Source organism: Carlito syrichta, unplaced genomic scaffold, assembly GCF_000164805.1.
Source record: "Carlito syrichta isolate Samal-C Ts95f unplaced genomic scaffold, Tarsius_syrichta-2.0.1 Scaffold305786, whole genome shotgun sequence".
Lineage (NCBI taxonomy): Eukaryota > Metazoa > Chordata > Mammalia > Primates > Tarsiidae > Carlito > Carlito syrichta.
Window position 1 is genome coordinate 14,852 of NW_007249882.1, and position 25,251 is coordinate 40,102.

The 25,251-nt window shown below is 40.4% G+C and overlaps 1 protein-coding gene across 2 annotated transcripts; it reads right to left on the reverse strand.

Moving 5' to 3' along the window:
* Positions 1-5,821: 5,821 nt before the first annotated feature.
* Positions 5,822-25,081, reverse strand: SPATA5L1 (spermatogenesis associated 5 like 1). 2 transcript variants are annotated; one of them, XM_008062652.2, is made up of 8 exons: positions 23,972-25,081; positions 23,181-23,366; positions 17,853-18,011; positions 12,618-12,827; positions 11,950-12,142; positions 9,999-10,129; positions 7,490-7,615; positions 5,822-6,170 (listed from the first exon to the last, which is right to left on the reverse strand). In XM_008062652.2, the coding sequence occupies exons 1-8, from the start codon at positions 25,055-25,057 to the stop codon at positions 6,006-6,008; spliced, it is 2,256 nt and encodes a 751-aa protein (XP_008060843.1). In that variant the 5' UTR covers positions 25,058-25,081; the 3' UTR covers positions 5,822-6,005. The 2 variants fall into 2 exon arrangements, with proteins under 2 accessions (XP_008060843.1, XP_021570475.1); XM_021714800.1 differs by having other exon boundaries at positions 5,875-6,170; positions 9,999-10,127; positions 11,912-12,142.
* Positions 25,082-25,251: the final 170 nt, after the last annotated feature.

Here is a 25,251-nt window from a genome sequence, read left to right on the forward strand (position 1 = left end):
CTCGGGCTTTCCAGGACCTGCAAGGCATCTGGAGGCTTCGGGGGTTGGAGGTGGAACCCGAGAGCAAGGGAAGCGCTGATGGCCAAGGCCTGGTGAAAGCCAAGCTTCTGAAAGGGGATCCGGAAAAGGCACCGCGGAGCTGGGGGGGCGGAGTGGGTTGGGTGGAGGGCGCCCAGGTGCAGGCGGATAATTAGAATGAATCCAATCACATTAAAAGCTCCCAGATTTGACGCAGCGCACACATGGAGATAATGTGAATTAAATTGTAAAGTTCCTTTCTTAACAACTCCCATGGCATCCTGATTTTTTTCCACCGAGAAAACCGGGGTTGAGGGAGCAGAAACGAAAGAATCAGCTGGAGAGGCTTCCGGGAAAAGGTGCGTTTCTGCAAACAACCCCGTTGGCGGGCTGCTCTTGGGCTTGCTCCCACGTCTCCCCTAGACCGCAGCCTTGCTCCGCAGCGTTTGCCGACGGCGGTAGAACCGTGGACAGAATGAGGATTCCCTCTAGCCGGGGCTGTGGGCCGGACACCGAGCCTGTTCCTCTCAGCAATTTGCAAGTTGGGCACATTACTAAGAGTCAGAGAAGCTGGAGTCACACCGCGGGTAACTGGAGGAGATGTCACGAAACGCAGGTCTGTCTGCCGCCCCGACACCAGCGCGCTTTCTGCACCCCTTTCTTGGCTACTGCAATTAAGTCAAGGGCAGAAGCGCGGTTGTTTAAAAACACAGTTTGAAGTTTGAGCTGTAAGTTAAAGTTAAAACCGAAATGTCCCAAAATCTTACAGAACCGTTTCCTGACCCCCAAATTAAAATGAAAACATATAACTCTTGCCTACTAATGACCTTAAACTCAGATCCCAGCTTTGCCAGGGTCATTTCCAAAACGTAATGCTGTTTTGTAATAGTCTAGGCATTGTTTTGAGGATGGGGCACAGTAGAATTAAAAAGATTAATAAGACCTTAGTTTCTTACTTCAAGATGCTTCTTATTTAGTGCTAATAAATAACTAGCCCAAGGTATGATCTGGTGCCAAAGAGTAGGTGATTAATTCTAAGTAAGGGGGGGGTGTCTGAGAAGACTTAGCAAAGTAGGTTATTTATTTGAACATACAAATAGACAAACCAACTGTAAAAAGACATTTTGGTGGCAATTGGGAGACTTAAACAGGATCTAGACATGAGATAATATTAAAGGAATATTGTTAAGTTTGTTAGGTGTGATAATGGCTTTATGGTTATATAAAATGCTCCTCCCTTTATAGAGATTGTTATATGGAAATATTTAAAGGAGACATATCATGATGACTGGGATTTACTTCAAAATTCTTCAACTGAAAAAGTAAGCAAATTTAGCAAAGTATTAACTGAAAGGACAGACGGAGAGCAGGAAGCCATTTTTTATCTTGTTTCTAAACCCTAACACAATGATGAGAACGTAGAAGCTATGTCCTGGAGAAATGCATACTCTAGGTATAGATTAACTTTGCCCACTTTGTCTTTTCAGAAACACAGACCCCTCAAGCATGACTGGTACCGGCCTATTGTAATTTGTCTTTTTGGAAACACAGATTTCTCAAGCATGATCAGTATCGGCCCATTGTATAACTTCCCAAGGGTGGTAAGATGCGTGACTCAGTGCATGGTGACCAAGACATTCCCAGGTGGTCAACAAGGCAGTCACGGCAGTCACGTCTACCTGATTGCAACATCTCCAGGGGAAAGGATTTAAGCCTAGGGCTCCGGGGGCTACGGGGCCACACTCACCTTGGAGTGCTGGCCCGCTTCTTGTCTGTAGGAAGTGAACCTTTCTTAAATAAATCTTTTCTTCTTTCACCTCTTTGTGTGTTGCAAATCTTTGCATTACTCGGATCTCTGGTTACCAGCGCGCATCTCTGGGCGTTTTACTGCGGTGCTGCACACCTCTGCATCCATCCATCCACCCTTACCCTCCAAACCCTAACTAACATTAACTTAATGTCGCTAATAGGTATGTGGGAGCTTGCTATACTGTCCTATTTTATGCATGTTTGGAAATGTTTAGAATAACACTTAAAAAATTTACGAATGATGTGTAGTAACAGATATAATGTGCCCATATCATCTTGAAGATCTGCTTATTTCTATCTGCAGCAATGAGAATTAAATCCAGAAAGCCACAGTTTCCCCCCTTTTTGTTAATACCTGGTTGTATGGAGCTTTTGGGAGATCAAGGTCAATATGTAGTTTAGTCTTTCCCTAGATTCCTGAAATTACAACACTGTGCTTTGGGTGGCTCATTTAACAGTTAATCAAACGTACATGTTAAAGCAATTGCAGCAATTTTGAAATTTAAATTATTTGCTCAATAAATACTGTTGCAAAAGCAGGCACAGATGATTCTTGAACAGCTCAGGGGCGAGGGGCACCAATCCCCTACCCCGCATAGTCAAAAATCCATATATAACTTTTGACTCCCTAAAAAGCTTAACTAATAGCCTCCTGTTGACTGGAAGCCTTACCAATAACACAGTCTATTAACACATATTTTGTGTGTTATATATGTGATATACTGTATTCTTACAACAAAGTAAGCCAGAAAAAAAGAAAATGTTATTAAAATCACAAGAACAAAAATATATCTACTATTCATTAAGTGGAAGTGGATCATCATAAAGGTCTTCATCCTTGTCTTCACGCTGAGTAGGCTGAATTTTCAGATTTTTTTTCTTTTTCTTTTTTTTTTTTTTGCCCTTTTGTCTGAAGTTACTGAAGGCAAGACTACCCAGAAAAGAATTTTCTGTCATCCAGTTCTTTAGCAATAGAAAGACTTCCTACCTCCAAATGTAATGGAATTTATAGCCTCACCACCAGCAGCTAGAGGTTAGGGATAAAATCAGGGTCTTCCCTGCAGCCAAACTCAGAAGGTGCCGCCAGGCCAGTGCCACCTGGATGACTAGGATGAGAAGCAGCACAACTCCTGCTCTTTCAAAGTCTGGCAGCCTCCAAAGGAGCCTACCCAGGACACTCACCAGCATCAGAAAGCACTTATCCTTTGAGGTAGCTTCCTCTCTCCACCCTCAATTGCCAGAAACTTCTAGAACCTTCTCTACTGCCACCCAGAATTGGCGGCTTGGTTCTGACTCAGGAATTTAAACTTAGATTTTAATCAGACCCATTCAGGTTTTGCAAGAAGCATGTAATTTTCCTTTATTAAACTTTTTTGTTGAAATTCTTTTTGCTTATCTCTTAACTGTGTTAATCCTCACACCCCATCCTTCAGTGGCTACCTTATTACCAGACTTAAACACTAGATTTGCTAAATTTGGGGGTTCTGGAGATGTTGTGTATTGTTTAAGATTGACTGTTAATGTGGCCCAGAAAGCAATTTGAGCTCAGTTTATTGGGAAAACTGTTCACTCTTCCTAGTATAACAGAAAAAAACGGGTTTAGAAGCTGAAGTGTTATAATTTTCTCACAGATAAATACAGCTATTGGAAGTTGCCCAGAGCCATCTTCAAATCAGATTAAAACTGAATCAAAGAAATTCTTCATCTGACTTTGTCATTTATTGAGCATTTCAGTAAGAAGACACATGGTCTTTGTTCTCAGACTTCCAAAGTTCTGTTGAGAAGTTATATAGTCATCCGTGTTTCCAGGAACTCCCTCAGATACCAAAATCCAGGGATGCTGAAGTCCCTGACATTTAAATCATCTTTCAGTTACTTGCAATACCTAATACCATGTAAATGAAATGTAGTTTTTACAATGGATTGTTTATTTGTAAGATTTTATTGTTATTTTTTACTTTTTCAAATATTTTGGACCTGTGGTTGGTCGAGTCTGCCAATGTAGAATCTGCGGAGACAGTGCAGTGACTATAATTACAATTGAAAAAGATACTTTCAGCCGGGCTCGGTGGCTCAGTCTATAATCCCGCGCCTTGAGAGGCTGAGGTGAGTGAATTGCCCAAGCCCGTGGGTTCGAGACCCGCCTGGGCAACTTGACAAGACCTCAGCTCTACAATAAATCAAAAAAAAAAAAAAATGAGCCGGGCGTGGTAGCACGCGCCTGTAGTTCCAGCTACTCGGAAGGCTGAGGCAGAAGAACCGCTGGAGCCCAGCAGGTCGAGGCTGCGGTGGCCGGGAGTGGCCACTGCACTCCAGTCTGGGTGACGAAGTGAGACTCCAACTCAAAAAAAAAAAAAAAAAATTTGACAATTTGTCTAAGGTGTTTTTCCAGCTGGCCTGTCAATGCCATGTCTGTCTTGTTCACTGGATGTCCCAGCAACCAGCATGGCACTTTGTGCAGAATGGTCTGGTAAGATGTTTACCAGCTATTGTTAGGTGAGAAAAACAAGAGTTAAGCAATCTCATTACTTTTTGGTTTTACATGCATGAAGGACTGGAAGGTAAACACCAAAGGGTTTTCTTCTTTGCATTTATCTGCATTTTCTAGTATTCTAAATTACTTTTGCAATAAAAATAAAAATGTATATATATCCACCTTCTTAAAACTTTAATTACAAAAGGGAAAATAACAGCCACATAATACTGTAAATAAGTGATCACAATTAACATTACCAATAATGTGTAGATGTCATGCGCCGCCAGCTATGATACTCAAGAGGACACACCACTATCTAATGCCCACTGGTGATACGTAACCTGAGTCTATCATGATAAGACATCAGACACACAGATCCAGGAGTGAATTGTTCTATAAAATAATTGGTCTATGCTCTTAAACTATCAGGGTCAAGAAAGATTAAGAACTGTTTTAAGGCTGGGCTCGGTGGCTCAGCCTGTAATCCCAGCACTTTGGGAAGCTGAGGTGAGTGGATTGCCTGAGCCCACGGGTTCGAGACCCACCTGGGCAACTTGACAAGACCTCATCTCTACAATAAATCAAAAATTAGCTGGGCATGGTAGCGCGTGCCTGTAGTTCCAGCTACTTGGAAAACTGAGGCGGAAGGATCGCCGGAGCCCAGCAGGTCAAGGCTGCGGTGGCCAGGAGTGTCCACTGCACCCCAGTCTGAAAGAGTAAGACTCCAACTCAAAAAAAAAAAAAAGAACTGTTTTAAGTTAAAAGAGGCACAAGAAATATGACAACTAAATGTAATGTGTGACCCTAGTCTGGCTCCTGTAGTGGGAAAAATTACTATATAGGATATTATTGAGACAATGCATGAAATTCATTGGATGATTAAAATATTGTATCAATGTTAAATTTTCTGCATTTGTTAACTGCATCATGGTCATATGGGAAAATAACCTTATTTGTGACAAACATACCCTGAAGCATTAGGGTGTAAAGAGACATGATGTGTCTAATCTGTTCTCAAAAGCATTCAGGAAAATGCTTTTTTCTGAATAGAGAAAGCAAATGTGGCAAAATGCTAAAAATTGGTGAATCTTGCTATTAAAGAGTTCTTTGTACTATTTTTACAACTTTTCTGTAACTATGAATTTATTTTAGTTTAAAAAGCAATCAACCATCTGGGCGTGTTGGCTCACGCCTGTAATTCTAGCACTTTTGGAAGCAGAGGCAAGAGGACTGCCTGAGCCCAGGGCTTCGAGACCAGCCTGGGTAACTTGGCAAGACCTCGTCTCTACAATAAGTCAAAATTAGCCAGGGGTGGTGGCATGTTCCAGCTACTTGGAAGGCTGAGGCAGAAGGATCACCAGAGCCCAACAGGTTCAGGCTGTGGTGCCTGTGAGTGTGCGACTACATTCCAATCTGTTGACAGACTAAGACTCTGACTCAAAGCAATCAATCAACCAAAACCAACTGCCCTCAGAACAAAATCAACACACACACACACATACACATGCATACCCTTTCTTCCTGAATTACAGTATTTTATTTAATATATCTCTTTAGAAATAAGATGAGCCTTATATTATCAGGCACAAGTTTTTTTATTTACAGGAAATATACACAACTTCTAAAACTGTGAAGTTGCAAACTGCAGGCAAGTTCACATTTCAAATAATGTGAACAACTGAACAAGAGAGTAAAGTAATTTTTAAATATCTTCTAAGTTAGAAAATCCTTTCTTAAACAAATTTTCATATAAAGTCAAGTCCTTCTGACTTAAGGATGGTTTTATAGTCTCAAGTGATTTTAGGAAGTGCTCTTCTTCCACTGTGGTTGCTTCTAGTCCGTTTTCTTGCAGAGCCAGCAAAGCAGCCTGTAAGACCCAAGCAACAGGAACAATATACTTCATTTTTAAAAAGCAATATAAGGTTAATACTTTAAAATACAAATACGTAATCTCAGTCTCCATAGGATTCCAATATTCATGTTGCTAAAAACAAGTTAAATAAGGTGATTAAAAATCTACTTTGTAGACCTAATTTCTTCTATATTAAACTTTTTTTTAAAAGTTGTGGAATAATAAATACATTATGAACCCATATATTTTTAGAGATGAGAAATATCTTCTTGACCTTCAAGTAGGAATGTCTTTAGCCAACACTAAAATAATAAAGGAAAAGATCACACACACACTCTATGACTCAGCAATTCTTGTAGCTATATATGTACATAAAATAGACGTAAGTACACACATGAGCCAACAGACACGTGCAAGACTGTTCAGAGCAGCATAACACAAAAAAAGTAGCAACCCAAATGTTAAAAAGTAAAAGTCAAATAAATGTAGAATGAATATTCATGGCTATACACAAAACCATTAATTTCTTGGACTAAAGAAGCAGACAGAAAATAATGTATACTGTATGCTTCCATTTACATAAAGTTCAAAAGTAGGAAAACTAATCTCTAGTTTTGGAAGTCAAGAGAGTGGTTTCTTTTTGGAAGGAGTTTGCGAAAGGGCTCAAAGGATAATGTTAATGTGATAATGTTCTATTTCTTGACAATGAGTGGTGGTTACAAAAATGTGATCACTTTATTTTAACTCAATGAACTATAAATGATTTTTGCATTTTTCTGTATATTATATTTAGTAAAAAGTTTATGGAAAAAGGAAAAACTCTTTTGCTCTCAAAATAAAACCCAAAGGACTTAAAGTGGCTTACAAGGACCTGTGTGCTCTGGCCACTGCCCACTTTTTCAACTTTATCTCTTGCCATTCTCCACTCCAAGCTTCAACAATGTCACAGCATCTCTTACCTCCAATCCTTTGCACATAAATTCCCTCTGCCGCCAAACATTCCTCTTTCCTACATTAGTTACCGAACTCCCTAATCATTCTTCCAATTTCAGTTTCACATCCTCCTCTGGGCCTAGGTGCTCTCACAGCACCCTAAGCTTCCCCAACTCACTACATATTTTCAACAGCCAATTCAGTATAATGATTTGCTTCTCTGCACTGCATTCCCCCTCAACAATGGTAGTGGGCTCTATAAAGGGTTGCATCTGTTTGTTTCACATTGTATAGTGTCACACTGTACATTGCAGTCTTTTAGTAAATACTTTCAAGTGAATGAAGATTTCAATGTGTGAAGAAATGTTTTGAACCACAGGTTTTTTCACTAATTAACTTACTTCTTTACAGAGGTTTCTAAGATCAGCTCCAGAAAAAAAACAGGTTTCTGCTGCTAGCTTCTCTAAGGAGACATCAGGCCCTACTGGCATGGTTTTTGTACAGACTTTTAAAATAGAAAGCCTGCCCTGAAACAAAATAAAAGACAATATACTTATAATCTAATAACATTAATGTTTGATGCAATGACACATAGAACACTTTTTCTTCCTTTTTTTTTTTTTTTTTGAGTTGGAGTCTCACTCTGTCGCCCAGACTGGAGTGCAATGGCCGCTCCCGGCCACCGCAGCCTCGACCTGCTGGGCTCCGGCGATCCTTCCGCCTCAGCCCTCCAAGTAGCTGGAACTACAGGCGCGTGCTACCACACCCAGCTAACTTTTTGATTTTTTTGTAGAGATGAGGTCTCGCTGCCCAGGCGGGTCTCAAACCCACGGGCTCAGGCAATCCACTCACCTCAGCCTCCCAAAGGCGCAGGATTACAGGCTGAGCCACCGAGCCCGGCTCCTTTTTTTTTTTTTATGAGTTGAAGTTTTACCATGTCACCCAGGCTGGAGTGCAGTGGCACGCTCACAGTCACTGCAGCCTCGACCTGCTGGGCTCAGGCGATCCTTCCACCTCAGCCTTCCAAGTAGCTGGAACTACAGGTGCCAACACACCTGGTTACATTTTTTTGACTTATTGTAGAGATGGGGGGAGGGTCTCATCAGGTTGCCCAGGCTGGTCTTGAACCCGTGGGCTCAGGCAATCCTCTCACCTTGGCCTCCCAAAGTGCTGGGATTATAGGCATGAGCCACCACGCCTGGCAGAACAATTTTTCTATCACATTACAGAGGAAGTACATATATGAGAACCAAAGAATTAAAAAAAAAATATCAGGGCCAGGCATGGTGGCTTGCACTTGTAATCCTAGTACTTTGGGAGGCCAAGATGGGAGGACTGCTTGAGGCCAGGAGTTTGAGACCGACCAGCCTGAGCAACATAGCGAGACCTTGTCTCTACAACAAACAAAAAAATTCACTGGGCTTGGTGGCACATACTTGGGAGGTTGAGGTGGAAGAACCACCTGTGCCCAGGAGGTAGAGGCTGCAGTGAGCCGTGATAGAGCTACTGACTTCAGTCTGGGCAAAGTGAGACCCTGACTCAAAAAAAAAAAAATCACTTTTTAACCCCAAAGGGTTAGAAAGACTAAGTAATCAGTGGTCCATATGGCAATGGCAGAAATAATTAATGACAATATGAAAAACCTTAATGTTTTATAATTAATTTTTTAAATAGCCAACTATAAACATCTCTTTAAGAAACAAGATTGGCCGGGCTTGGTGACTCAGTTTGTAATCCCAGCACTTTGGGAGGCCGAGGTGAGAGGATTGCCTGAACCCGTGGGTTCAAGACCCGCCCAGGCAACTTGGCAAGACCTCATCTCTATAATAAATCAAAAATTAGCCGAGCGTGGTAGTGCACGCCTGTAGTTCCAGCTACTTGGAAGGCTGAGGAGGAAGGATCGCCGGAGCCCAGAGGGTTGAGGCTGTGGTGGCCGGGAGCGTGCCACTGCGCTCCAGTCTGGGTGACAGTGAGACGAGACTCCAACTCAAAAAAAAAAGAAGGGCTCAGTGGCTCAGCCTGTAATCCCGCGCTTTGGGAGGCTGAGGTGAGTGGATTGCCTGAGCCTCTGGGTTCGAGACCCGCCTGGGCAACTTGGCGAGACCTCATCTCTACAATAAATAAAAAAATCAGCCGGGAATGGTAGCGTATGCCTGTAATTCTGGCTACTCAGAAGGCTGAGGCGGAAGGATCACCAGAGTGGCCGGGAGCAGCCACTGCACTCCAGTCTGGGTGACAGAGTGAGCCTCCAGCTCAAAAAAAAAGAGACAAGATTAACTTCTCTTTTGGGTACATATAATGCCACTAAATGTGGCTTAGAAAGGAAATACATGAATTATCAGATACAATTTAAAAGTACATTAAATAATAGACATTAAAATTTGTTTTACCATCCTATCAAAACTTGATAAAAGGTCAAGGAAGTAAAAAATTTATTCTGTGCCTTTTACCCTCCATCAATGACTCTGGAGGTTAAAGACAAAAATATTTACTAATTAAGGATAATTAAGCATAATCTCTGTAATCTCAGATTACTCCACTGTTAAAAGGATGCTGACCCAGATAATCTCCAAAATCCTTTTAACACTTAAGGATTCCTTCAATCTAGTTGCATAATAATGTCAAGTAGACTCAACAGACTCCGTATTTTGAGTCTGCTACAACACTAAAATAACTACCTTACTTTTAGGTTTATGTTTTTCTGAATACAGGGCCAGAGTATTCAGCAAAAGCAGATCATAATTATAATTTTGACAAAGGTTCATCAGGCAAGAAAGAATGTGGAAGCCAGTGTGAGCAGGACACTATATACATCTGTATCCAGTTTGGAATTTAGTTCTGCCAAGCTCCTTACAACAGACATCGATGTATTAAGAATGCACACACAGAGAAAATATGTACAATGATTACCTTTATATCTGGAGGTGGAATATAGATAACCTTATCTAATCTTCCAGGTCGTAACAAGGCATCATCTAACGTATCAGGTCTATTTGTTGCAGCAACAATCATGACACTTCGGTTAAAAACTTCTCGAAAGTCTGAGAAAAAACAAAGTAATGTCACTAAGTTGTCGATTATTCAATTTTTTAAAAAATAATCAATTGGAAGGTCTGTTTGCTTTTAAACAGGGATCCTTTTCTTGGGACTAGAATGCTTACACCCCCTTTCCAGGCCAACTTCTTGATATCAAGGTATCCCAGAAATAAATTATTAATCAAAGAGCTACTTTGTGTGCATGGTGAAGAGAGTGGCTAATCCCAAGAGACATTCCTCCATGTGAAAACCAAAGAAAAGCCTTATCCCAGAGCACAGAACACATATCTGGTGACCTGAATGAACCTGAGCCCCCAGTGAATGATTAGAATTCAAATAGACTTCTTGAAAAGACAGAAACAAGTCAGGCTCGGTGGCTCAGCCTGTAATCCCAGTGCTTTGGGAGGCTGAAGTGAGTGGATTGCCTGAGCCTGCAGGTTCAAGACCCGCCTCATCTCTACAGTAAGTCAAAAATTAGCTGGGCAGCTACTTGGAAGACGGAAGCGGAATGATCGCCAGAGCCCAGCAGGTTGAGGCTGCAGTGGCCGGGAGCAGCCACTGCACTCCAGTATGGGGGACAGAGTGAGATTCCAACTCTAAAAAAAAAGACAAGACAGAAACATATGACTAACAGGTGAAGACATACAGCTAAGAAAAGACTTGACTATCAAGTCCTTAAGAAGGAGATTTACTTTATTTTTCTTTTCATAGGCAGAAATAATAACAATTTAAGTTGCATGTATACAAATCTTGGATAAAGAAATGTCTAACAGCAGACACAGCAAGGCCTTTACACATATTAAGTTTTCAAAATCATTTGTTGAGTTGAATAATCAGAGCAGTTCTCCAGTGACATAATGCCTATGTTTGCAAGTATTTTAGCAGAGGCTAAGTGAATGCTGTCAGATGCTGCAGAAGGAATTCCTGCATTATAAGATTATTTGATTAGACAACCTTATGTGTACCTCCTAATGCTAGTATATGTTCCTAAGGAGCTCAAAATTCTCCCTCCATACAACAATTTTTAAAAGGGAAAATGAGTAAGAACAAGAGAGGAATAAAAGAAAAATGATCTACCGGAGATACTTTAAGGATACCAAACTACCTGGAAAAGAGATATAGCAAGCGAGGATGGGAACATCCAAGGGTCATCCTAACTTCATTAAAACCAAGGAAAACCCATTCCTCAAGAAAACTGAAAGTTTTCAATTACTAAGATTACCGAAAATAATAATCTCTTGTTTTATATAAAAATTTTTCTTTTTTTTTTTTAAGTCTCACTTCATCACCCAGGCTGGAGTACAATGGTGCCATCACATCTCACACCACAGCCTCCACTTCCAGGGCTCAGGCAATCTTTCTGGTTCAAGTTTTCTGAGGTGGTGGGATTACAGATGTGCACCACCATACCTGGCTAATTTTTTTTATTTTTTGTGGAGAGAAATTCTTGCTGTGATGCCTAGGCTGGTCTTGAACTCCTGGGCTCAAGTAATTCTCCCACCTCAGCCTCCCAAAATGTTGGGATTATAGGCGTGAGCCACCATGCTTCGGTTATATTTCTCAATCTTAAGCAAAATAAAATATACATTCATATATCTAAGAGAATTATAAAATTTACCTCACCATTCCTAGCCAAATCACAATTCTTATTAGCTCTGTAAAAATCTGACAGAGTCAAATTGAAATGATATAAATCCTTCTAAAGAGATGAATTCAGCAAAGGAAAAGCTACAGCATATATGTATTCTTTTCCTGTTGGTCTAGATTTTTGGTGCATTTTAGCTAATAAATACTGCTTCATTTTGTTTGAGCTCCTTGTATTTACCCTGTTGAGTTGATTTACTTCCTCTTCTCTCTATTGTTTTAAGTCCAACACCATCTAATTCATTCAGGAGAACAGAAATAACTCGTTCTTGTACATCACATCCTGTTTTGCTGATTGAACGAGCTCCCAAGATTGAATCAATTTCATCCAAAAACACAATTGCTGGAGTATTTGCTCTTGCTTGTCGAAATACCTTTTGTTACAAAAAAAATATTAAAAAGATATATGCCATATATTATTCATGTGAATGTATGTTCTCATATTACCATTCATAATTTTTAACAAAAAAAGATTCATCTCTAAAAATCGGGGAATCATTTAAAAATTCAAATCATATTTTCAAAGAATATTTAATATTACAGAATTTCAAAAGTAATAATATTAAGTTTAAAAAAGTAGGATAAATGTAAGATATATAAAATCTGCCCTTGATACTATTTACAAAGAAAAAAAAAGACAAAGGAAATTCATCAAAATGTTAGCAGTAGGTAGAGAGGGATTATGGAGGATTTCATATTTATACTTTCCTGTATATTCTAAATTTTCTATAAATACGTATAACTTTTGTAATTAGAAAAAAACCATAATATTTTTTAAAATGAAATTTGTCTATAAGGCATGAAATAAAAATTCAAAAGTAAACTTAAACACATGAGAGAATAACCAACCTGAGATAAGGCTTTTTCTGAATCTCCAACAAAAGGTGAAAAGAGATCAGCTCCACTCACTGAAACAAAAGAGCAACGACAGCTTGTTGCCAGGGCCCTCACCAAGGTGGTTTTAGCACATCCAGGAGGCCCATAGAGGAGAACGCCTTTTGGCTGTGTCAGGCCCATTCTAACAAATTCCCAAGGGAATTTCAGAGGCCACTCGATGCTCTGTAAGTACACAAATAGAGATGGAAGAGTTGTTTTACTATTACAATAAAACACCAAATCATTCAGTAAATTCACTCACTCAATTCAACAACTCTTAGGCACCTAAGAGCTGGAAACACTATCCTCTACACAGCAGCCACAGATCTTTAAAAAAGATTTTTTTGAGTCAGAGTTTACTCTGTCACTCAGGCTGAGTGGGTGGGTGGACAGTGGCACAATCATGGCTTACCACAGACTCAACCTCCTGGGCTTAAGCGATCTTTCTGCCTCAGCCTCCCAAGTAGCTGGGACTGCAAGCGTGCATTACCCCATCTAGCTAATTTTTTTGATTTTTTGTAGAGATATGTCTTGCTATGTTGCCCAGGCTGGTCTCGAACTCCTGGACTCAAGTGATCTTCCCGCCTTGGCCTCCCAAAGTACTGGAATTATAGCCATGAGCCACGGCGCCTGGCCCACGGATCTTATAATCAAAGTCAGGTCATATAACTTTCTGCTTAAAATTCTTCAATGACTTACCATTAGAACCAGAATAAAATCCAAATCCAAACGCCTTACCACAGTTTACAAGGCCTCACATAATCTATCTCCCGAACACCTGGTTTGTTCCCATCTCGGGACCTTTACCTGCTATTCTCTCTGCCTGAACATTCTCCCAAGATCTTTGTGTTGCTATTCTTCATCATTCAGGTCTCAGTTCAAATGTCATTCCCTTGGAGGTCTTTCCTAACCAGCTGGTTAAAGCAGAACCCTCTCCTTGTAATCACTTTCTCTATGTTTCTGCCCATCTTTTACTTTTAGAGCACTTACTCACAATTATTATTTTTCCACGTTGAATCTGTCATTCTGCTCTGTTAGAATGTAAGAAAAGTTCATCTCTAAATCCCAGTAACTAGAAAGACACCTGCCCAAAGGAGGTACTCAATAAATGTTAAATGAAGAGTGAATGAGTCACCACTCCTAATTAACATAGTCCTGGAAGTCCTAGCCAGAGCATTCAGGCAAAAGGAAGAAAGAAAGAAAAGGTATTCAAATAGAAAAGGAGGACGTTAAATTATCTATTTTCACAGATGATATGATTCTGTATCATATCATCTGACGACTCTACCAAAAGACTCCTACGCCTGATAAGTGACCTAAGTAAAGTCTCAGGATAGAAAAGTCAATATTCAAAAACCAATAGCATTTCTATATCCCAACAATGTTGAAGCTGAGAACCAAATCAAAAACAGAATTCCATTTATAATAGCCATACACATACACACAAAAACTTCAGAATACATCTAACCAAAGAGATGCAAGATCTCTACAATGAGAACTACAAAACACTGCTGAAAGAAATCAATGTTGACACAAACAAATGGAAAAACAATCTATGCTCATGGACTGGAAGAATCAATTCATTAAAATGTCCACACTGCCCAAAGCAATTGACAGATTCAATGCAATCTCTATCAAACTAACAGTATCATTTTTCACAGATCTAGAAAAAACAATACTTAAGGTCATATGGAAGTAAAAAAGAGCCCGAATAACCAAAGCGATCCTAAACAAAAAGAACAAAGCCAGAGGCATCACATTACAGGACATCAAACATTACTACAGCGCTACAATAAATGAAACAGCATGGTACTGTTACAAAAATAGACATGTAAACCAATGGAACAATAGAGACCCCAGCAATAAAGCCGTTGACCTACAACTAACTGATCTTTGACAAAGACAACAAAAATAAACTCTGGGGAAAGGACACCCTAGTTAACAAATAATGCTGGGAGAACTGGCTAACCATATGCAGAAAAGTGAAACTGGACCCCTTCTGCTCACCATATACAAAAATTAACTCAAGATGGATTAATAACTTAAATATTAGGACCTCAAACTATAAAAGTACCAGAAGAAAGCCTAGGAAACCTCTTCTGGACATCAGCCTAGGCAAAGAATTCATGACCAAGTCCTCAAAAGCAGATGCAGCAAAACCCAAAATGGGTAAGTAGGACTTAATCAAACTAAAGAGCTTCTGCAAGGCAAAAGCATCAACAGAGTAAAGAGACAACCTACAGAATGGGATACAATACTTGCAAACAATGCATCTGACAAAGGACTTATATCCAGAATCTCAAGGAACTTAAACAAATTAACAGGCAAAAACAAAAAATCCAATTAAAAAGTGAGCAAAGTACATCAACAGACATTTCTCAAAAAAAGATGTACAAGCAGCCAACAAACATATAAACACTGTTGGTAGGAATGTAAGCTAGCTCAGCCCCTGTGGAAAACAGTTTGGAGACTTCTCAAAGAACTAAAAATATATTTACCATTAGACCCAGCAATCCCATTATTGGATATATAACCAAAGGAGTATAAGTCGTTCTACCAAAAAGACACCTGCCTTCATATATTTACTGTAGCACTATTCACAATAGCAAAACATCAACCTAGGTGTCCTTAATAGACTAGATAAAGAAAATGTAGTATAAATACACCATGGGATATTATACAGCTATCAAAAGAACAAAATCATGTCTTTTGCAACAACATGGATGCAACTGGAGACCATTATTCTATGCAAATTAACACAGAAACACAAATTCCACATGTTCTCACTTATAAGTGGGAACTAAACATTGGGTACACATGGGCATAAGGATGGGAACAACTAATACTGGGGACTCCAAAAGGGAGGAAGGAGGGGGAGCAAGGGTTCACCACTTGGGTGACAGGCTCAGTAGACACCCAAACTTCACCATCATGCATACACCCATGTTACAAATCTGCACATGTACCTCTTGAATCTAACATAAAATTAAAAAGAAAAGAAAGTGAGTCTTCATTAACTCTAGAGTAAATGGCTTTATCATTATTATAATTTTACAGATACAGAAACTTGGGCTTTAAAAAGTTAAGTAACTTGCCCAGGTCTTATTGCTAGTGAGAGCTACACAACTGGGTACCCAGTTTAGCAGAACCAGAACTGACCCTAGGCAATGTAACTCAAGAGCACCAGCTCTTTACTACCGATGTAATACCTCTCTATAAAAAAGGGTAAGATAAGAACCCTCTCTGTACCTAAGCTACTTATGTTCTTGTTAGAGATAGACTTATAGACTAATAACCAGGCCAGAAAGGAGAGCATTCCAAGGACAAGGAACAATACATATAGAGATGCATGAAACCATCTAATCTATCCTCCCAACAATAAGCAGAAACAGAGGAGAGGATGGGAGAAAGCAAGAAGCAATGAAGTTTAAGTGGAGGTAAGAGTCAGATCACAAAGGGCCTTGAAAATTTCAGTTAACAATGAAGCAGTATGGAGAATGGACTAGAAAAAAATGAAACTAGAGGCAGGGAGACGTCTCAGAAGTCTCTTGCAATGACTCAGTCTACAAAAATGGAAAGACTGGATGTGTTACAAGCAGTGAAGATGGTATGGGAGGGATGGATATCTGAAACACAAAACTGAACTGTATTTTACATAGGGACTAAATTCTTAGCCTCACACATTTAAAAGATAGATTTCTGACTTAGGGAAAGGGGTGGTTGGCTATATTCACTTAAGTAGAAAATCCAGATGTGTGTGGGTAGAGTTGACTAACTGAACTTTGTAATTGCTAAGTTTGAGATTCCTGGGGTTATCTGATAGGCAGGCAGCTAAGTAGTTCTGATGATCAGAAATGCTGCGACATATATATATAGAGTCTCACTGCAAAAAAGGACTCCCACGAGCCTTTTAAAATATTAACATTTAAGGGAGGAAAGAAGCCAGGCGTGGTGGCTCAGCACTTAGGGAGGCAGAGGTGGGAGGATCACTTGGGTCCCTGAGTTCAAGATCAGTCTGAGCAACATAGCAAGACCTTGTCATTATAGAAAATTAAAAAAACTAGCTGGGTGTGGTGGCACATACCTGTAGTCCCAACTACTTGGGAAGCTGATGATTGGGCCCAGAAGTTGGAAGCTGCCCTGAGCAGCTACTGCACTTCAGCCTGGGCAACAGTGAAATTCCAACTAAAAAAAAAAGGGTGGGGGGAGGGAGCTGGAGAAAGAGGAGTGCTTAGAAAGGCAGGAAGGCTTAATGTCTTAAAGCTAAGGAAAAACAAAGTGCTTTCAATAGAAAAGTGTGATTAATTTCTCTCATGGATCTTGTGAAGATGAAATGAGACAATGCATTTTAAAAATTAGCATATATTATTAATGCTCTTATCCATGGACTCAAGGATTCCATTCACTGGAGATACAGCTCCTAGTTAACATAAGTAAACTGTATTAACACTTATAATAAATCAGTCTTTTATGTGTGTGGTTAGAGAAACCTAGTTTCTTAGAACAAGATCACATTAGCAAAATCAATTTCTGAAACTGCAATGCAGGTGGAAGAATCTGGAAATCTGCATCCCTCATCTTCCATGGTGAAAACTGGTCACTGTATGTTAAAATGTGCTTTTACCAGTCCCTGTATTGCATTCTATTTCATGTCTTCTTGATCAGAGGTCAGGGCAAACCAAGGCCTGCCACTTGTATTTGTACAGCCCGCAAACTAAGAATGGGTTTTACATTATTAAATGCTTGAAACAAAATAAAAAAGTAATATTTTCTGACACATGAAAATTACAGGATTTCATAAATAAAATTTTCTCCGAATACAATGTTCTATTTATATATTATCTACCACTGGTTTTGTGCTACAATGGCAGAGATGAGTGATTGCAAGAGACTGTATGGACCACAAAGCTTAAAACATTTACTGTCTGGCGCTCTACAGAAAATCTGTTGACGCCTGTTCTCGATTATAAAATCTTTAAAGCAAAGTGCAAACAAAAAGAGGGTTGTGGTAGGAAAGTATGAAAAACAGTTTTGACATCTACAGAGGTCAGTTAAATAAGGACTGAAAAGGGATCACTGGATTTAGATGTTAGGATTGCATTAGTAGCAGTAGCAAGAGCAGTTTTTCAATGCGGTATGTTTTCATCATAAATGCACAAAATAGTAATCTGTAATATCATGCTGGTTTAAACTGATTATCTATTTTACCTGTTTTAACTTCAGTTTTACATCTTCAAGACCACCAATCTCCTCCCAGTCAATAGGCTTGATGTCCATCAGTCCGATGACACTTCGAAACGATGAGGGTTGAATCTTTTTAAAAGCTTCAAGAAAGTCTGTTTCATCAATAATAGGCTTTTCCTGGATCTGAAGAAATATACCCAAAAAAGCAAAAGCAAACCACAAATTAGGTGGGCCTTTTTTTGTGGCATGTAAGCACAACTACTTTTCTTAAAAGAATTCTCTTCTGACTTTGCGAATCTATTGTTATTATTATGAAGTAAATTTATACACATAATACAAAAAATTAAATGTCTCTGCCAATTCCTACCAGTACCCATCCCAGAAAATGTCAAGTGTCTTGTATATCCTTCCACTATGTTTTTATGACAATACATATCCTTTTAAACTGACACACAAAAGGAACCATAGCAATATGCACTTTTTTCACTTAATCTATGTCAACTAATACAGTACAACACTCTTTTTGACAACTGCATAATACACTATTGAATAAATGTACCAGGACAATATCTATTTTTTAAACAAACATTAGGTTATTGTCTATCATTAAAAACACACCTGCAACTGAAAGTCCTTATGCTCATCCACAAATATTGTATATAATAGTCTCCTCAAGCTGAGTGCAGTAGCTCACACCTGTAAGCCCAGCACTTTGGGAGGCCGAGAGAGGGGGACTGCTTGAGCCCAGGAGTTTTCCAGCCTAGGTAACATAGCAAGACCTCATCTCTACCAAAAAGTTAGCTCAGTGTGGTGGTGCACGCCTGTAGCCCAGCTACTCAGGAGACTGAGGTGGAAGGATCACCAGAACTGAGGAGGTCGAGGCTGCAGTGAGCTGTGATTGTGCCACTGCACACTGGCTTGGGTGACAGAGTGAGACCCCGACTCAAAAAAAGTAAAAAATAAAACTCCTTAAAGTAGAATTTAAGGGTTTAAGAGGATGCACATATACAACTTTGACAGTTATCAACAAACTGTCCTCAAAGAAAGCTGCATCAATTTATTCTCCTCCAATAATATGAACTGCTATGCTCCTCATACCTATTACTGGATATTACCAAACTTTTAAATTTCTGTCAATATGACCGAAGAAATGGCACAGACTATTGTGTAACTAACTTTCTTCAATTCAGAGGGAAGTAAAGGGAATGATGGATTACAAAATTACCTTTTTTGCAACCATCATAGTAAAGGCTGTTTGGGACAACTGGATGCTACATGCAGGAGTGAAAGTTTGATGGGCAGAATATTTCAAAGTGTCTCCCCACAGACTTCTTATTAATGGCAAAGAGAAAAAATAGTAGCCACACAGTGGAGAAAATGGGCACTGCCTTTACTGATTGACCAAAATTAACATCACCAATGAGCAGACAATGGACATCGTGAGGCTCACATCACTTATATAGTATTCCCAATGGGGATATGTAACCTGAATCTCTGATCTGCATCAGTATGCCAATATTAAATGTCCCAGACCGAAAAAAAAAGTTCAAAATTTGAAAAGACTGTAAACTAAATGCGATCTAATATCCTGAACTGGATCCTACACTAGAGGAAAACAATGCTAAAAAGATTGAGACAATTACCAAAATATGGACCACATATTTCAGAATATTTTTGTATTAATGTTAAACTCCCTAAATATAATGACCATACATGACCACACTGTAGTTATATATGGGAACATCCTTGTTCTTAGGAAAGACATTAAAATGTTAAGGGTCATTATATATACGACTCATTCTCAAATGGTCCAAAGTAATAAATAATATGTACATATATATACAGAAGGGGACAGAGAGGAAAGAGGACGGAGAGGTGGTTAGAGAGACAGAGAGAGAGAAGAGAGAAGAGGAGAAAACAAGAAAGAGAACATGATGAAGCTAATTTGGAAAAATGTTAAAAAAATTAGTGAATCTGGATAAAAGGTTTACTGGAAGTTCTTTTTAACGATCTTGTAACTTTTCTATAAATTATTTCAAAATAAAAAAGTTAAAAAAAACCTAAAAAAATAATTTAAAAAATTAAGATTGAAGATTTTTCATGTTTACTGGTATTTCTTTTATTGTCAACTATTTGTTCATCTCTTAATATTCATTTTCTGTTGAAATGTTGATCTTTTCTTATTCATTTGTAAAAGTTCTTTCTATATCAAAGAAATCAAGCTACAAGTATTTTTCCTAGTCTTAACTTTACTTATAGTAATATTTTGCCATCTCTAAATGGTCAAATTAGCAAATAATTTCCTTTTGACTATTAGATTTACATTATACTTAAGCTATCTTCTCTCTAAGATTATATTTTGAAGACCCCTTGTAACCTTGATCATTACACTAAAGCAAATTTTGTTAGCTAAAAAAGTTTTGAGAATTCCATAAATAATAGTTGTAGAATATTTATTCAAAAGTATTGGTCTTCTTATAACAAACTCTAAACATTTAATTGTCCATCAATTCCCATTTTCAAAAATAAAACTATTTGACTCCATTTTTGTAAAAATATGTTAGCAAATCTATATGTATAGAGCTATTCTGAATAGCATTTCCCCCAAAATGTTAACAATTGTAATCTCTGAGAAGTGAGGTGTCAGGCAATTCTTATTTTCTTTGTAATTTTCTTTCTAGTTTAATTTCTCATAAATAACACTATTATATACTTTTTAAAAATAGCCTTTTTTATTGGCTGGCAGATGTTAGGTACCAGAATACTAATTAACTTTTAGGTTATACCAACGAACATTTGAAAATCTCATTTACAGTTCAAGATCACTTGTGTATACATTATTTCCCTCAACTTTCATAGCCCTTTGGGGCATACAAATTCTTTCCCCTGTGTGTGAATGTATGTGCATTAAATTACATTTTTAATGCTTTAATAGGAATAATTCACAAAAAGCTTAACCAATTTTAATGTATCCCTTGTCTGTCCTGGTATGGAGGCGGCAGCAGCCCATCAGCTGCCAGGTAAGGGAAAGAAAAAAAAGGATGGACCAATACCTTCCCAGATGTTTCTGTCCCTTCTTCCTTTTTTGCCTTTCTTCCTTCCACTTCCCCTGGTTGTCTCTGAACTCAGCCATCACCTGTGGCAACTACACGGGGAAGACCCATCCTGAAGTAGCAGTGGGCTCCACCCTAGGACGACAGCAGCTGATTGGTCCACCTAAGCCAGAGATGCTTAAGGTCAAACCTGGAACTTCAAAGCACAGGAAATCCTAAATGTAAATCTCCCTTCCTATCTCCTCAAAAGACATATATTCTCACATCTTTACACATGGGACTTCTGTAGTTTGGGTTCTAAACCCACAAGATGAGGATTCAGAAGATCATATAACTCTTCCCCACTTTCAATGTAAGAGTACAAATAAAGGAAAAGGAAGGAAGAGTATAAATTATTTACGTAAAAATCTTTTTCAAAATTTAGGATGATAAATCATCCTTCTGAAGTTTAAGATCAAAAGACAATTTTAGTGTTACAACCAAGGTAAAACTTTGTCCCAGAATCCTCAGTCTGCTGAAATTAATTTTTTCTGAAAGTGTTTAGGAATTATTTATTATATACAAAATGACTGAATTTTCTAATCAATTGTGTTGAAAAGTATTGTATTTAAGCAAATATCCTAAATATTGTTAAGAAAGGTAGTCATGAATTACAGACTTGAATGCTAAAGACAAAATTAAATAAAATTCCAGGTGCCCAGTCTTCTCCTGGTTTATAAAAGTTTATTTCCCCCACAAAATACTTATTAATAACAAAGGGAAAATAATATCTTTTTTTTATTTGAGTCAGAGTCTCACTGTATCATCCAGGCTGGAGTGCGGTGGCATGCTCACAGTTACCCAAGTCTTGACCTGCTAGGTACCAGCAATCCTTCCACCTCAGTCTTCCAAGTAGCTGGAACTACAGGTGTATGCCACCACACCTGGCTAATTTTTTTTTTCTTTTACTGTAGAGACAAGGTCTTGTCATGTTGCTCAGGCTAGTTCTGAATCCCTGAGCTCAGGCAACCCTCTCACCTCCGTCTCCCCTCGCGCCTCTGTCTCCCAAACTGCTGGGATTACAGGTGTGAGCCACCATGCCTGGCTGAAAAATAACTTTATAATGGAGAAATCTCACAGATAACACCTTATTCAAGAAATCAAAGTTAACTTCACAAGCAAGAGAGATATCATGTGCTATCTAACAGATACAATGAAAAACACACACACACACACAAAAGATCATTTCTATGACATGCCTCCACAAATGAAAACCTGAACTGAATCTTGAGGAAATATCAGTCAAATGCAAACTGAGGAATATTCTATAGAATAACTGACCTGTACTCTTAAAAAAGTTAAGGTTACAGAAGAAAGGCTGAGATTTGGTTTTAGATTACAATCTATTTAGATTACATAAAAGTACTGTGTCAGTGTTAATTTCCTAAGCTTGATCATTGTACTATGGTTAAGTCCTTGCTTTTAGAAAATGTAACTTAAGCTTTCATGGGTAATGGGCATGAAGGCTATACTATATTCTCAAATGTTTCATTAAAAACAAATAAATACTCACGCCTATAATCCCAGCACTTTGAGAAGCTGAGGCAAGAGTACTGCCTGAGCCCACAGGTTCAAGATCAGCCTGGGCAACATGACAAGACCTCGTCTCTAGCATAAATTTTTTAAAAATTATGCTAGTGATGGTGGCACATGCCTGTAGTTCCAGCTACTTGGAAGGCTGAGGTAGAAGGATCACCTGAGCTCAGCAGGTCAAGGCTGCGGTGGCTGTCAGCATGCCAGCCTGGGCAACAGAGTGAGACCCTGACTCAAAAAAAAAAAAAAACCACCAAGCATACAAACAAAAATATATAAATATACATGAAGAACCCCACAGCAAGTGTGGCAAACTGTTACATTTGGAGAATCTGGGAGAAGAGTATATAGAAATTATTTGTACTATTTTTACAACTTCTAAGTCTAAAATTGCATCAAAATAAAAAAAAAGTTTTTTAAGTTAAGAAAAATTACTTGGTTCTCCTGGGGCCACAATGTCTTTATTGGATATTCTGGGCTTCAGTGCTAGGAAGTTATTACAGGAGTAAGGGAAAATTCACTCAGTCGACCTGGAGTACTTGGCCCATATTTATCCCCACCTTCAACTATATTACTAATTATATGAGTACCTATATAAAATCTATAAGAAACAGATGTGGAAGCTACCAATCTTCCAATAAGATGTACTTACCACTTTCTTAACCCCCAAAAAATAATGTTACATTAATAAAAAGATTAACATAGCTGTTCATAAATTAATACTTACCTTCTCACTATGAAGAAGAGCATGCATGGCAGCCTCCCTACAGAGTGCTGTCAGGTCTGCGCCAACATAGCCAATTGTCATTTCTGCAAGAAGGCCCAAATCAACACGACTGGAGATGGGCATCTTTGAGGTAACCACTTGCAGAATCGCCTTTCTTTGTTCAACTGTGGGAGTTCCAATGACAATCTATATGCAAAGCAAAAAAAAAAACAACAATAATTTGAGTTTAAAGTCTAAAATATATTACTTTAAAAGCTGATCTCATGGAGGTGGAGAGTGGAATGACAGTTACCAGAGGTTGGGAAGGGTAGGTGTGTGATGAAGAGAGGCTGGTTAATGGGTACAAGCATATGGTTAGATAGAAGGAATAAGATCTAGTGTTTGATAGTTCTTCCCTGCGTACTCCCTTTTTATTTCAATACACTTACTTCTGAAGGCTATCCTTCTACTTTTTTAAATTCTCACTCCAAATCTATGAGTTTAAAATGCTTGTAGCAGGCCTAGTTCTCTTAAGAATTAACATTACTGATTGTAGTACCAACTGCAGGATCTGCACAACAAAACTAATCTTTAGTGGCCATCCTGCTTCCTAAAACAATGCGACTCGAGAATAGTAGGTCCCGGCCCACAGATCACTTATGGGCCATAGAACATGTCCTCTACTTACAAAGAGCCCCACTCCAGCCTCACCTATTCCTAAACTTAAGGTGCAAACGCCTCGGGGTAGCCAACCTGAGCCACTACAGGCCGACGTTCCAGAGACAACGGGCTAAGCCACCAGGCCTATTCACCTCTCGATCAAATCTCCCGGGTCTGCGCAGTGCTGGGTCTAACGCGTCTGGCCGGTTGGTGGCTCCGACAACCACCACCTCGCGGTCCCCATTGATGCCGTCCAGCAGTGTCAACATCTGAGCCACCGTGCGGCTCTCGGGTGCTCGGTGTGCAGAGCCCCGCCGAGGACACAAGGCATCCAACTCGTCCAGAAAGAGGAGGCTGGGCCCGCGGCTAGCCAGCTCCTGGGCGCGCTGGAAGACCCGCCGCACGTTCTCCTCGGTCTCCCCCGGGCGAGTGCCCTGCAGCGCGGGGCCGCCAACTGCCAGCAGCTCCGCGCCCGCCTCCCTGGCCACCGTCCGCACCAGCTGAGTCTTGCCTACTCCCGGGGGGCCCACCAGGAGCACCCCGCGGGGCACCGCCAACCCCAGCGCAGCCAGGGCGCGAGGGTAGCGGAGCGGCAGGCGGAGAAGCTCCCGCAGCGAGTCGGCCGCCTCGGAAAGACCCCCCAGGAGCACCTCGGACTGCGACTCTGCTTCCGACGGAGGCTCCACGCTGAAACCGATGCGGGTGCGAGGGGTGACCAGCCCCGCAACCTCGGGGCTGGGCGTCCCGCCGACGATGCGCAAGGCAGCCACCGGGCCGGGGGCGCCCGGCGGAGCGGTCACCACGTGGCCCAGGGAGACCGGTCGGTTCCTCAGCAGCTCCTGCGCCGCCTCCAGCACCGCTGCGGGATTCGGAGCACCGGGCGCGCCTGCCGGCTCTCGCAACACCGGCCATACGGTAAGGCGCCGCAGAGGCGGACAGGGCACCACGAGGAGGCGGCTGAGGCTGAGACTCCCCCGGAACCCCACCGTCGCCTCCGGGGTCACGCACTGCGGGTCCAGCTGCACAAAGCCGTCCGCTCCGTCCCGCCGAGGCCACGCAGTGCAGAGGCAGGAGCCGCCGTCGGGCAGCGAGATCTTCACCGCCGAGCCCAAGTGCGCGCCCAAGGCGCGGAGGGCGGCCGGGCCCAGGCGGCAGCGCTGGGTGCCCCGGTCTTTAGAGTCTGAGGGCAGCAGCTTTAAGAGCGGCCCTTCGGGTAAAGGACCAAACTCCGGAGCCATCTCACATGGGAGAACCAGACTGAAGAAATCCACCTAGCTTGGAGAGACCGGAACACAGCCCTGCGAGCCGGAAGCAGGCAGTGCGCATGCGCCAGGAACGACGCTCCGTTACCAGTCGCTGAGTGACGGCCGAAAGGGCCAACCGGAAAGTCAGACGACTCTCGAGCCCTCTGGGGGAGTTTTGGTGTCCGCTT